This window comes from Astatotilapia calliptera, chromosome 18 (genome assembly GCF_900246225.1).
Source record: "Astatotilapia calliptera chromosome 18, fAstCal1.2, whole genome shotgun sequence".
NCBI classification, from domain to species: domain Eukaryota; kingdom Metazoa; phylum Chordata; class Actinopteri; order Cichliformes; family Cichlidae; genus Astatotilapia; species Astatotilapia calliptera.
In genome coordinates, this window is record NC_039319.1 from 25,955,783 (window position 1) to 25,970,544 (window position 14,762).

The 14,762-nt window shown below is 43.1% G+C and overlaps 1 protein-coding gene across 2 annotated transcripts; it reads left to right on the top strand.

Annotated features, from left to right (window-relative positions):
* Nucleotides 1-367: 367 nt before the first annotated feature.
* On the top strand, nt 368-13,326 carry LOC113010966 (phospholipid phosphatase 3-like). Of its 2 annotated transcripts, none has more exons than XM_026150278.1 (6): nt 368-1,019; nt 6,201-6,355; nt 10,105-10,385; nt 10,498-10,555; nt 10,648-10,824; nt 11,670-13,326. In XM_026150278.1, the coding sequence occupies exons 1-6, from the start codon at nt 878-880 to the stop codon at nt 11,796-11,798; spliced, it is 942 nt and encodes a 313-aa protein (XP_026006063.1). In that variant the 5' UTR covers nt 368-877; the 3' UTR covers nt 11,799-13,326. The 2 variants fall into 2 exon arrangements, with proteins under 2 accessions (XP_026006063.1, XP_026006062.1); XM_026150277.1 differs by lacking the exon at nt 6,201-6,355 and adding an exon at nt 7,191-7,348 and having other exon boundaries at nt 370-1,019.
* The last annotated feature ends 1,436 nt before the right edge of the window (nt 13,327-14,762 follow it).

Genomic DNA, 14,762 nt, shown 5'->3' on the forward strand with positions numbered 1-14,762 from the left:
TATCAGGGTTACAAATGATATCTTAAGAACAAATGATATGGGCAGGTGTTCTATCCTTGTATTACTTCACAAATGTGTTCTTTACCTCACGCTGGCGTCCTCAGTCCAAAGACATGCACGCTGGAGTGAATTGTTGTGTTCATTGATATAATTGAATAATCTGGGCTGGATTTAGGTGGTGGCTGTGGCTCAGTAAGTTAATTTTGTCAACTGTAATTAACTTGCATCTATTGCAGTGTATTTAAGAGCATGTCAGGCGTAGGTTAAAAGTACTTTTTAATGAATGTTTGTGTAATAGGTGAATGAGGATGGTACCAAGAAAGCACTTTGAGTGCTCAAATTGCTTCAGTCCAACTGCAACCCTGAATTGGATGAGCAGAAGAAAATGGATGAGCTCAAAGTTTGCAAAATCAAGGAAATTTTCCTACTGGTTTTTCCCTCCATCTATGAGTTATTTAAAGTGGAAAATGAGAACTTGCTCCAGAATTTGAAGGAGGAAAAAAGTTTATTTTTCTTTGCTTTGTTGCTGCTGTTGACTGGGGCGCCCCTCAGCCCTGAGAGGTGAGTGGGGTGGTGGGAGTCCCCACCGGGCACATGAAAGAGGAGGAGCCGGAGGAGGGGTTTTCTTGAAGGGCTGTGACAGGACCTATCCCTGCAGAAACGAGTAAAGGATGGTTAGAGGAAGGTGAGCCATTAGTGAGGAGCGAGTAGTTTCCACAGTGTTTTCCAGCTGACCAAAGAGACTCGCGTGACTGCTCCTACTTAGGATTCCTGTAGAGACACGTGTTGTAGACCGAGAAATAAACTCCAACAGCAACCAATTTATTTTTATTCTGCTTCCTCCTCCTTTTTTTAACCAAACACGCAAACGCTTTAAATGCAACGCTGTCTGATCTATGAGAAAGCCATGGCAGCCAACACGAAGAACGGCGGGAGTTCGCTCAACAACAACAACAACTGCAAAGACCACAGCGGGAGGAAGCTGCTGGTCGGAGTGGATCTGTTCTGCCTGTTTTTAGGTAAGAGTCGCGTCACGTTACTGTGGGCACCTTTGGCGGGAAGTTTGCGGCTTCTTGCTCGTTTCATTGTTACTCCTGGCGTGTTTCAAACGGACAGTTTCTCGCTCGTGTGCGGCTGCCCCGGCTTATACTCGATACCAGGGATGCCGAGCTCGTTTGATGTCGTGACACTTTCTTTAAGAGAAAACTAGTTTTTTACTGCACATTTCATTCCCGAGGCTTCTCAATATAAGAAAAAGAAGTGCAGTTTCACGTAGAAATGCTGCAGCATGTCAGTGGAAGAAAGTGGACTCTGCAAGACTCTTTGGGCGGAAATTGTAAGAAACAAATGTGTGAAAGTCCGCCCAGGCTGTCCTGTATTAATAAAGCTGAAATTTTTGGTAATTCATTCATTGTATTTATTTATTTTCTGTGGAGGCGTAAAAAGAACAGGCATGTAGATTGTGGGGAAAACTGAACTTTACTGTCATTTAATGATTTATCGGTAGCTTCATTGCTGTAGTATGTATGGCTGTGGGGGAAAGTCTTAATAATCAGTAGAAAAAGCTGTAGAAAAATTCTGAATATTCAGTTTACAGGTCAAAATGTATTCCTTATTTTCCAAAGACATTCACATTAAAGTCCTTCCCAGGCCGATTCTAGTCCTCAGACCATACGTTTCACACCACTGAGTAATAATATAAATGTCTTTTTCCTGTAGTTCATTTGTGATATTAAAACACTGCATTTGTATCTCTTTTCTTTATGTCTGCTGTAAAAATGTGTATTAAATAAGACAAAAAGTGATAATATCACATGTGATTCTGCCACACCAGCTTTCACAAACTTTGTAACTGAAGCAAAGCAGTGGCTACTCTGGCCTGTTTATTTAGCTATTAAAGTACATGTGGATTTCCAAAAGTTACATTAGCTTAATCCCTAAAAAATGCAGTCCAAGTGGAAAGAAATTAATAAAGTGCTCCGGGAGGGATATACATTTCTTTGGTCTCCACCCACACCTGTGTGGACTTCTGCTTTGACTGTTCATTTTATTTTCCAGAATGGCCCACATTCCAAAGCAGCTGGAATTCTTCAGATCTGAACATCTGGCATAATATTTCTGTGTGTGTGGTGTAATTAAGGGAAGTGGTGAAAAGGTCAGAGCTGTGTGTGTGTGTGTGTGTGTGTGTGTGTGTGTGTGTGTGTGTGTGTGTGTGTGTGTGTGTGTGTGTGTGTGTGTGTGTGTGTGTGTGTGTGTGTGTGTGTGGATCCATTCTGGTCCTGTGATGTTCAGCAGCTGCACACACTGGGTGAAACATTCAGAACATGAAAGTCCCAGTTTTAAAAGTGGGGAGGGTGCTGTGTGGTTCAGACCTTTGACTTCATTTTCTGCTGTGATACAACCACATGTTTGCATTGTGTTGTTCACTGGAATATTGGTGTAAAGTCATGATTGCAAACACCGCAGCAGTGGTAAGATAAAGCCGCAACTATACTGGATAGCAGTTAAGCTATTGTTAACAGTGGTTTAGACTACAAACAATCTTTCTTTGACAAGCTATATTTAGTTTAAGTGTAATTTTATTTTTTGTATCTCTGTGGAGGGTAAATCCCCGTCGTTTCTTCTCTATGTACATAACTTCCCACAGAGAAGCTTGTCAACAAACCAAGAGTGTTTTTTCTGGCTAAAGATGTGGCTTGAACAGAGCAACCACAAGGAGGAAACGTCTGGCCAGCACTGGTTAATCACCACTTCTCCTTCATTCTCACACACTGATTTGTACTTCTGGGGAAAACTGCATCCCAGGATATTGCTCCCCAGCTCTGTCATGCACTGAGTGAATGTGCTCCCCATGGACCTGTCAGTGCATGTAAAGATAACAACAGGGGAAGTCGGCTGGATGAGAAAGTCATGCTGAGTCAGTGTTGACTAGAACTGAATTGGGAGAAGGAAAAAGAAAGATGCCCCTCAATCAGCCCCGGGGCGAGGGGGTGATTGGGTTCACGTTTACTCTAAGCTGTAGCAACTGACTCTCCAGTTAATCGCGTGATCACGTTTACACGTGCCTTCGCCCAGCTTCACAACTAAGCTGGTGATTGGCGGTTAATGGGTAACGATCTGAATTTTTTACCACACCTTTTTTTTTTTTTTTTTTTTTAAATCCCTTAAGGCCTGCTCACCAGAATGAGAAAAACGGAGAACCTCACTTTCATAATGCGTTTCATTACTAATTGTAATTGGATGCGTTGGAGGCCAACACAAGCCTCTACAAGCAAAACCTTATTATTCGTTTCACCCCGTTCTAGATAACAGTCAGTCAACATTTTCTCAGGGCTTTGCCTTGGGGGATGAGGGGTGGGATTTAAGATGATTCAGGTGATTTGAGTAGGTTTTTGGAAATTCCTGTGAGAAAGCGATGATGACGAACCTGTGCACATTTCCTGGATATCAAATTTTTATTTGCCACGATGATGAAGCCCAATGGCCCTTTCTGCTCCAGATAATGTTTTTTTTTTTTTTTAAATCCCTTAAGGCCTGCTCACCAGAATGAGAAAAACAGAGAACCTCACTTTCATAATGCATTTCATTACTAATTGTAATTGGATGCGTTGGAGGCCAACACAAGCCTCTACAAGCAAAACTGAAACTAAAAGTGTCTTTGTATTTAGAATTTGGTTAAACGGAGCCTTTGGGAATAGTAAACATGAGCTTTCTTTCTGAAACGAGTTATTTCCAGTTAATCCAGTTCTTTCCAGGAACCCGTAGGCTCCTAGATTCCTTCTTGTGACACAATTTCCAAAAAAAAGCTTGACCCACAGACCTTTTGGAAAAGAGAAAAGCACTGAGGTGTTCCAGTTTAATAAATGTTTGTGTTAAATGAAATTGTTAGTCCAGTGTGGCAGTCAAGATGTGAGATTCACATTTGATTTCACTGGGATTTTCATTAAAACCCAAGCAGGCAGACCTGCGCCAACCCCCCACCCCCATGCTGAAATTGTGAAGTAGCTCAATTGCTGTGTGTGTGTGTGTGTGTGTGTGTGTGTGTGTGTGTGTGTGTGTGTGTGTGTGTGTGTGTGTGTGGTGAAAACAACTTCATCTGTGTATATGTCACAGCTGCCTCAGACGTGTATGTATACTTTTTTAGGCCAGCAGACAGCGAGGGATCCCTGCAAGTGGAAAATGTGCGTCTGTTTGTTTTTAATAGCCGTGTTGGCGAATGCCTCCTGGAGTATAGTGAGGATTGAATTCGGAGTGTGCGTTTACCGCATATTTATTCTAGTTTCCACAAGGTGTGGCTGCATGGAGCTGTCAGATCTTGATGATGTGTCTTCTGCCGTGTTTCGACGTTACGCCGCGCTCATTCGTGAGCTGAAAAAGTCATCATCGGTCTTCATTTACGGGGTTTGCTTATTTTCACATTTTGTCTCCACAGTTGTTTTGGAGAAGAGGTGCGAGAAGGAGATCATGAACTGCAGGAAAAAAAAATCTTCCAGCATTCTGCTTGTTTTTTATTGTCTTTGGGCCGATGCTGCTAGTGCGAAAGGCAGACTCACGGCTGCTGACTGGTGTTGTTGTTGGCAGTGATGAGGACACCCTCCACCCCCTCGCCCTCCCCCCCTGACTTTTAGATGAGGGGAAAAGGAGGGGAGGGAAAATCCCAAGATGCCACACTCACTGCTGATGCTGCAGCTCTGTTTCGGATGCAGGGGGTCAAAGGACTGTGGAAGAAAAACCTGAGGCAAGCAGGGGTCACATTTCTTCTTTTCTTTTTTTTAATATATTCCAATCACCGCTTTGGAACCGTTGACCTCACGCTGGTTCCTCAAAAGCTGTGACCTCTTAAGTTCATCAGGCCGTTTGCCATCCATTGGTTTCTTTCCATCAGTCTCTGGCCTTGTGGTTTGTGGGTTTGCAAATGTGTTTAGATGCAGTCGCAGGGGTCGGGGCTCTCGGGTCAATGTGCTTCGCATGTAGCATTTTGAGCTTCTGTGCCCTTTTTTTTTATTTTTATTATTATTATTTTCCCTCCCTAAATCCTTTGTATCAGCAGTTTGAACAGACTAAGTCCCTGCTTTGGAAAGGCTCGTGTTGCTCTTTTCATAGCCAGACTAACCAAACTGAAGGGATCAGACATGCAGGATTTAGCAGACTTTAAACTGCAGTGTATTTTTACAGTTCCAGAGCTGTTAATATGTCCCACCCTGCGCTTTTTCTTTTTTCTTCTTCACTGGACCTGCTTCACAGCCGCTCCATCCAGGTGTTTGGTTGAAGAACAACAGTGAAAGCGAGAGAATTAATAATGTGAATCCTGCTGAATGTGGCAGGACTTACCCCGGCATTCAGGGTGCCAGAGTTCTGTCTGTAACCTGAGCCCAGCCCACAGCTGAACCTTCAAAGGCACCCCCGAGTCAGCTGTATGTTTGTGTGTGTGGATGTAAAGGGGCTCAGCAGTGACTGGAGCATGTGTTGACATTTATTTTGAGAAATTGTGCCCGCTCCCCCGTCTGCTTGTTTTTCTTTGTGTCTGCAGATCGCGGACGTCTTCAGAGAGTGGCTCGAAAGCTAAACGTTGCTTTGAAGTCGTTTGAAAGTGTGTTTTCCAAATTCTGTCCGAGATTTGAGGCCTCCCCCTGGGTACCCTCGAATATCAAAGTCCTCGCTGAAGTCTGTTAGGAAATTGACGGGGAAAATAAGCTGTTTTGGGGGAGGAGGGGGTTGGCTTGCATCTTAACTACGCCCACTCTGTTTGTTGTCGGAAGACAAATAAGATCTTTTTGGCACTTTTGCCGAAAAACACGCAGTCTATCGGACACAAACACCTCCCCCGAGGCGTCTTTTAAAAGGGCCTTTTTAAGAGTAAGAGCACTTCGGCAGGAAAGGAAGGAGGACTGATAGCGTGTGTTTTTTCTTGTCAGTTAACTGCAGCATTGCCTCCTAAGAACAGGGCCCATCTTACCCTCTTAATGGGAACTTGAAATCATTTGATGCTATTCTCGGCTCAAGCGGTTCACTTAAGTCAAGTGCAAAATGGTGATGATTTGATTTAATGGTTATCATTTTTTCTTCTTTTTACGATAACGGGCAAACGGGATGCGATAAGCTCGTAAACTTACTGTAAATGTTTTAAATGTGTTTTGTTTTTTCTCTCTGTTGATCCAACGTGTCTGTGTTTGTGGTCCTGTGTCTGTCCAACCATGCAGTGATGCTCGTTGCCGTGCTGTTGCACAAATTTCCCTTCCCGCCTTACCAGAGAGGATTCTCCTGCAGTGACAGCAGCATCAATCTGCCTTATAAGAACAGCACAGTGTCCACTGCGCTGCTCACGGCAGTGGGCTTCACTGTGCCTGTGGTCTCAGTAAGTTCCTGCGCGGTGAAGTAAGAAAACGAGAGAACACGTCGGGACGCTCTCAGTTCATTACCGGCTGCACTGTGACACCTTAGGGGGGGTCTGATTGGTTCAGCAGCCTCTCACTCACTCTCAGTGGTTTTGTCTCATTGACTGTAAATCACGTACATTACCGCCAACCATTTTCCACTGCGCGGTATCGTTAACTTCTAGATTTAATTGCTACCCTTCAGGCTGCCTCGGTTTCCATTTATTTCACTGCTTCAATAAAATTAAATATTTTACACGTTTAGAAATGGGACTATATAATAATGCAATTACCAGCAACTCCCTAAGATGATCAAAGAGTCATCTAGTCTATGAAATCTTAAATGATCCTAAAAACACACACAGTTTCCCACACTCTTGCTTATGTACGTTTTTAAAAAGAGATTTTCAATTCACTAAATTTTCTGTCGTCTGCTGGGATTTGGATATATGCGTTATCCCAAAAATAGATATCTGAGCTCGTTTTTCTATCAGAGAATAAGTCAGTCTTCAGCTGGCTTGGAGAGTTACAGATAAGTCTGAAAGCAGTGATTGTCCAAAATCCGTCTTAAAACGTGTTGTATTTTAACAAAACTGGAATAATTTCTCCATCGGTTGTGGATAGCAGCCACAGAATGAACTGAGCCGGTCCCACGTGTTCGCTCGTTACCTCTTGCTTGTATCCGCGTCCTCCTGTAATTTGCGTGGCATTAACCCAGCACCTCCGTCTCTCTTTCTCCCTCTCCCTTTCTTCTCCATCACCCATCCCCACCAACCCTCCTTCCTCTCTGTGCCGCTCGCTGCTTCTTCACACTAGCCGGCCTGCCTTTCTTGGTCATTGAAACCAGCGCAGTTCAGCCTTACCATAGAGGGTTTTACTGCGACGATGAGTCCATCAAGTATCCGGCCAAAAACGGAGACACCATTAGCGACGGTGTGCTTAGCGCTGCTGGCATTCTAATCTCCATCCTCTCTGTAAGTCCTCTCACCCTGACCACTAATGTCATCACCTCCTCTCATGTTTTTGCACCTTGCCCATATACTAGCAGCACCGTTGAACTGCAGTTGATGTTAACCACATCCTTTGTCATCATCCATCAGTCTTTATTCATTGTTACAGCCAAGTGTCCAGCACAGATGATTTGTAGTAACGCTGATACACTTTTCCAGCTGTTAGATTAGAACAGTTGTGTTTTTCACCAAGTAAACCTGCAATCTTCTCTGTGCGCTTTACTGTATGTGCTGAGAAATGCGGGGTTTATCGCTGGGCTTTATCTTACAGTTGATGCGTTCTGGCCATAAACTGAGATTGTCCCGGGAGATGGCTGGAACGACGACTCCTCGTACCTGCACCATCACACCTTATTATTCGTTTCACCCCGTTCTAGATAACAGTCAGTCAACATTTTCTCAGGGCTTTGCCTTGGGGGATGAGGGGTGGGATTTAAGATGATTCAGGTGATTTGAGTAGGTTTTTGGAAATTCCTGTGAGAAAGCGATGATGACGAACCTGTGCACATTTCCTGGATATCAAATTTTTATTTGCCACGATGATGAAGCCCAATGGCCCTTTCTGCTCCAGATAATGTTGCTGCTTCAGGTTTCAGATGGCCATCAGCGGGCCCTGCAGAGAGAAGCCTAACATTTCACAAACACCTCAGAGTGCACAGCTGCACTGAGGCTCAAAATAATCCAATAGAAACGCTTATAACTGCATATTTTAATAGTGCAAACACTAAATATATCTTAAGCTGTCATCCTTATGAAAATCAGGAGAAAATATTTTAGGTATCCTTTCTGAAAAAATCCATGAATAGTTTGGAATTAGGGTCCACAGAAAAATCCCCAAATAGGCGGAAGGTCGACTGTGAAGATTAATTCTATTGTTCTAGTGCATTTCCAGTTCACTAGTTACGTAAACGGCTATTAAACATTACATCTCAGCAAACTACAAACCTTCAGCAGGCATTAAAGGCCTCACACTGGTGATCACAGTAAAGGAACTGTGGTACGATACCGTAGATTCTTTGATCGTGGTTTTAGAATTGCGACAGGATAAATGCACACACAGTATTTTAAACAAATACCACTGACATGCAAGAAAGTGAGCACAAACATCCAAATCACACACAATAACGGATAAATAAGACTAAAATAAATGGACAAGCAGCCTGGACAGGAACATGGAGCATACACACATTAATGATAAAAAGAATAATGATGATGATGATGATAATTCTGCTCAGCGCTGCTGCAGCACATGCTGTCACCTGACAGAGCGACATGTCGCCGGCTGTCATCATCTCGCCCTGCAGTCACCAGAGCAGACTCTGGGCCCTCAGGGGCTTTTAATGGTGAGGAGACCTGGCTGTGCAATTATGGTTGATGCAATGGTTGTTTGGTTAAATACTGTAATTGCTGGGGTGGAATTGTGGCGAAAGCCCCAAACAAGAAGGCTCTGCCAAATATCGCATTTTCCCCTGGCGCAACATGACTTTAAAATCCACGTTTTCTTTTTTTTCTTTTTCCCCCCCTGGAGCGTTCTGGCCAACCTCTGTTTTCTGAACCAGAAGGCGCAAACATTAAGCCATTTAGTGCTTCATTTCCCACTATAGAACTAGAATCCAATGTGTCGTAAATGATTTATGCCCAACTTTATTAGAAGGGAAGAAAACACTGTGTCACTTTGGAAATGCGAAACTTTCGACATAAGCCACAAATTAGTGTCCTGCCCCACGATTATCTTTGAGGTTTCAGTGCAACAGGCATAGATTCTCGAATGCCAGCTCGTTCGCAAAGTATAAAACAAAACAAATCTCTCAAAGAAGGGGAACCAGATGTTTTGTCCCCCTTCCCCTCTTTCCCATGAAAGCCGCTGAGCTGTGTCGAGCCGGCTCTAAAGGCCTGAATGGTGGGAAAATGACGCGCTCGCACTATCAGCTTGTTAAATCTTCTTAAGGGGCTATCCCTTCACAGAGAGACTTTCCCAGAATCCGACTTATTTCTGTGCCATTCGAAAGAATTTCTTATGAAGCTGAGACACTAACATGAAAACAACTCACACGTCCCTTGTGAAATCTGAGCTGTTTCGGTAAGGCGGCCAGCGGAGGGGAAAAACAAACGTGCCCCCGACGTGCGCCTGTGGAGTCTGGCCTCCAGAATCAGACACAGCACCCAGCTCAGCGATTCTCCTGATTAGAACCACCGGGGCCCGGCCCCTCCTCCCTCCTCCGATGCTGACTTCCATCCTTCCACTCTCGAGCTGAGACAACAGCGGATGAGGAGGAAGGGGAGGAGGGAGGCTGAGGGGGGACTGCGAGGCGTTTTTGAGCTCCAGCAGCTGTTTTGAGTTACCTCCTCCTAAACACGCCTCACTCCATCAGTCGCTGGTTTAGACTGCGGTCTATTTACACACTTCTAGAAAACTATACAAGGTGGACTCGGTCTGACACCCCCCTCCTGTCGTCTCACTGTTGTTATAGTTGTAGAATGGCACAGGTAAACACTTGAAACGCTAAACAAGCTCTTCTCGAGCCCCTTCTCAAAGAAATCACTGCATTCTCGTAGCTGTAATAACAACATCTACGGTCTTAATAGTTAATAGTGTGTTCATTATTTATTTGTTCTGATATTTAAAATATAAATGAATAGATGCTCCCTCAGGAATAGGTCTTTGTTGTCTTTGTTACCAGTCGTGTCACTGACATTGCTTTCCCGTCTCTCCCCCTCAGATTATAATTGGTGAGAGCTACAGGATCTACTTTTTGAATGAAGGCTCCAAGTCTTTTGTGGGGAACCCGTACATTTCCGCTCTGTACAAGCAGGTCGGGGTGTTCATCTTTGGCTGTGCAGTCAGCCACTCCTTCACCAATATCGCCAAAGTGTCAGTGGGCCGTCTGCGTCCTCACTTTCTTGACGTGTGCGATCCTGACTTCTCCACGGTCAACTGCTCTCTGGGCTACATCACTGACTACCAGTGTCGGGGCCTGGAGAGCAAAGTTCAAGAGGCCAGGTATAACGGGCAAAGCTCAAAATGTTCTAAATATCCCAAATAAAATGCTTGATTGGCCGCTGTGTTTTTTTTAAGCCGTTTCAACATGCTGACTGCCATCTGCTCTCCTCAGGAAGTCTTTCTTCTCTGGACATGCATCCTTCTCCATGTACACGATGCTTTATTTGGTGGTAAGTTTCTGACCTTTTTATTCTCGTACCATCTTACTCATCCTGTTATTCTCTGCATGAATACTCAGTATGTCAAGGTCTCTCTCTTGCAGTTTTACCTCCAGTCTCGCTTTACTTGGCATGGAGCCCGTCTGCTTCGCCCTTTAACCCAGTTCACCCTCATCATGATGTCTTTCTACACCGGCTTGTCCCGCGTGTCTGATCACAAGCACCACCCCACTGACGTGCTGGCTGGTTTCGTACAAGGAGCCCTGGTGGCTTACTGCATAGTGAGTGGCTGTGTTGCAAACTAGTGCACTAGATTTGTTCAGAAATCGAAGAGCGCTCAGGCTAAATCTTTCTAATAGAATGATGCCGTTCTAGTGGACAATCACCTCGCTTTTATTTTGAAAGTTCAGTCGTTGCTAACCAAAAAGCCCACCTTGCGTTTCTCTAGTGGCTTCTTTGCCCACCAGGTTGGTGTTGTGGATGTCCTCACTCTCATTAAGCTACTTAACAAGAGGGGATCTTGTCCAATCGTTAGATTTTCTCCAACTACTATCCTACTCCTGCATCACCACAAATGTTTATCTGTAGAAAATGATGCTTTTTTTTGTGTGTGGATGCTGTTGGGGTCTATATGTTAAGTCTTAGGATGACAGTGAGCATTATCTATGGAGCGTAAACTAAAGGTTTCCATATCAGTATGTAAGAAAATGACAATGGTAATGATGTTCTATATTGGGTGAGACTGTGCCTTGTAAATGATGCAAAGATTTTTTTTCCTTTCATCATTTAGACGCACAGTCGGTTTATAATTTATGTTGCAAAAAGCATGTTTACAAGTGGAAAAAGCAAAGGGACCACATACAGAACCCTGAGGAACACCAAACTGTATTTCTAAAGGACAGAAAGTACGAGTGAAAGTAGGAGGAGTAAGACTTTAAATGGGAGGAACAAAATACATTTGTCTAGTACTGACATACTCATAAAAATCCCTCCATGTAAACAATGCATTGTCTATTTTCTATCTTACATTCTTAATGTTATTTGATTACATTTTTAACATTTTTAACATTTTGCCCCTTTGCGATGCTCAAACGTTAAAGGAGTGTTCTCTCTATGCTCTCCACAGGTCTTCTTTGTGTCAGACTTGTTCAAGCCCAAAGGAAGACGCTCTACTTTGTCTTCAACCCCTCTGAAGAAAGAACTTGTTCCCACCGTAGACATCAGAGAGCGGAGCAACCACCTCATCATAGCATAGAGAAGGCTGCAGAGTGACTGTATATAACCCTGACCTGTGCCTTTTTTATTTTTTTTAATTAAATCACAACTACAGCCACTAGTCAATACTGAATAATGGAAACTTCAAAGATCTGGAACATGCAGACAAATCCAGAGTCTTGAACATCTCACTGGATGAGAAGACGCTGCGGAAAAGCAGTTAAGCGACTTTAGCTCTCTGAATGGAAATTTGTCTTTATTTCCCCTCCGATTTACCAGACGATCTCAGAGTGGAAAAGAGAGCTGACCTCCTTTTGATTAAGAGATCCTTGTCCCTGTTTTGTGTTATGAAGATTTCTGGAGATGTCAACTGTCAGCTTAGAAATGGCAGCTGTAAACAAAGCTGTGCGGCTTTCTTGCCTCAGCTGCATCTATGAGTCCCGGGGTGCTACTCTGCTCCTGCCACTCGCTCACTGTGTGACCTGTCCTAACAAACCATGGCAACCAAACAAATTCCTTAATTTCAGGAAGGATGTTGTTTTTGTTTGGTTTGATTGCAACACAAGCAGTCTGTGTGATTTATAGCACTAAACTCGGTATTCTTTGTCACCACTTGAATGACATAAAGTGAAGCTTTTGGAAAGCTTTGTAAGCCGTCAAGTTTAAAAAAAAAAAAAAAAAAAAATGTGCACGATGTAATGTTGCTTAGAAGCTGCACATAAGTAACAGTAGTTGGGAAGTACAGTGAAGGCGTATGTTTTGGATGTGGGCCTGTTTCTGCTGGGCAGGACAAGCCCACACTGAGCCATTTAATGAAATGCCTGTTGTATGTACCAAGCGGGTACTCACGTGTGTGTGTGTGTGTGTGTGTGTGTGTGTGTGTGTGTGTGTGTGTGTGTGTGTGTTCAGTACATCTGTATATGCACACATACACCTAAAAACAACAAGATGCGCACTCATAGAGCAGCAGCTACCCGTTTCAGGACCAAAGCACAATTTAGTCATTATTTTCAGCACATTGTAAATAACTCAAAGTCATGTAAAGTAACACAAAAGGGCTAGCAACAAGCTAGGGCTAGCTCTGCATTATATAATAGACGACCATTTTATAATGATGCCAGTATATTTGTATGTTTTTAATGTAATTACCTAGCACAATGATAACTGTTACCACTGGGTGAAATATCAAAATGTCATCCTAACTCGACGGAGTTGAAACTTTAGTCTGACATGTTTATAAATGTACTTTATATAGAATCTGAGCATTCTTGTATATATTTTTAATTTTTTCCCCCACGTGTTGTTCGTGCTGTGCGTGTGTACAGCAGGCATTTTGGTGAAATGTCCACTATGACTCTGACACCTGTGTAAATGGAATACGAGCTTCTTGAAGAGGCAGAGCATGAATATTAAGTTTTATAAAAAACAAAGCTCTCTAAGCAGACAGCTTCAGTACTTTTTTTTTTTTCTTTTTTTTTAGAGTTTGAGTATTTTTCTAACTTTTTGTACGATGAAACTGTGTGACTATATCAAAATAAAAATGTCTTTAATAAAACGCCTAAAACCAAGAGCGAGAGTGTGTTTGGTTTGTTATTTTACTTGAAGACAAAAAAGAAATTCTCCGAAATTCTCTTTCTTTATATCTCGGTATAGTCGCTGGCAAGCCAGTGCGTGTGATGGAGCGATTTTTGGGTGTGGGGCAATACTAGACTTCCATGCGCAGCTTCCTGTGGGGGAAATGGTGAACATTCCAGGCTTTAACCCCTCTCCCCAATGGCTTGCTGGAATAATATAGAGTCCACACAAACTATGGCAGAGCGGTAAAATACATTCACATGTGAAAACGCTTGCAGGCTATATAGTTTGCCTGCCCTTATATACTTCTATGTTGCCTGTAAATGTATATGTTATCCACAGGTTGTGCTGTTTAACTGTACGTTTCTTTATGTGCCAGCATGTTCTCCTGAGCTGCTGAGGCACGACACCCAGAGGGAGACCAGAACTGATTAGTTTAATAAGCTGCAAAATGTGTTTTGTTTATATGACTATGTCAGGAGTAATGCTATTGTGTACCAGCTGCCTTGTGTTATGCTACTACTAAATTACTGTTTCCAGTGTCTTAATTTGCCATGAGACTACACCATACTGTGTGTGTGTGTGTGTGTGTGTGTCCACTCTGAGCTAGGCTACATTATGGGTTATTTTTAGGTATTCTATCTGGAACACAGTCCAAAACAAAACATCTCAACAATTCCTGAATGGATTCACATAGCTGCAGTACAGACCTTTTTTGTACACTGATACTCCTTTCTGCAGATCTGGCAAACGGGCCGTTGCTGGTTCATGTAAAAAGCATTACTACAGCTGTGTTACTGTCACCAGAAACTCTGCATTTAAAAATCGGGCATATTTAGATGCTGATGGGATTAATAACAGTGTTAAGGGCTTGAATCTAACAGACGTCTGTTTTCACGTAAATGTTCAGCACTCCAACTTTGAATTACATTTGCTCTCTATAGAGAATGAACCCAGTTATTTATGGTGGTGATCATCACAGTGTAAAACTAAGGCAGGAATATCAGTCTGTGCAGAAATCATAAGCCATTTTGATACCATTTCATTGGCTTTGCTGCAAATGAAAGTGACAATAAGTGCACTGGAGAGGCAACAACAAGACCCCCGTCAAGAAAGGGAACAGTTCCTCTTTCTTAAATATTGCAGATTTGTTGACTGCACATCCATGATGAAAATCTCCCATTCCAAAGGTGCACAGGCACCTGTCTGCAGCATCCAAATGTGCAGGTTTGACCTGTCACATGATCATAGATGCACTTTTGCATGCCCTGGTTGTAACAAGTGGTTATTTGACTTACTGTTGCCTTCCTATCAGCTGGAAGCAGTCTGGCCATTCTCCTCTGACCTCAATGAGGCATTTTTATCCAGAGAATATTTCCTTCTTTATGGGCCATTCTCTGTAAACCCTAGATATGACTATGCAGGAAAA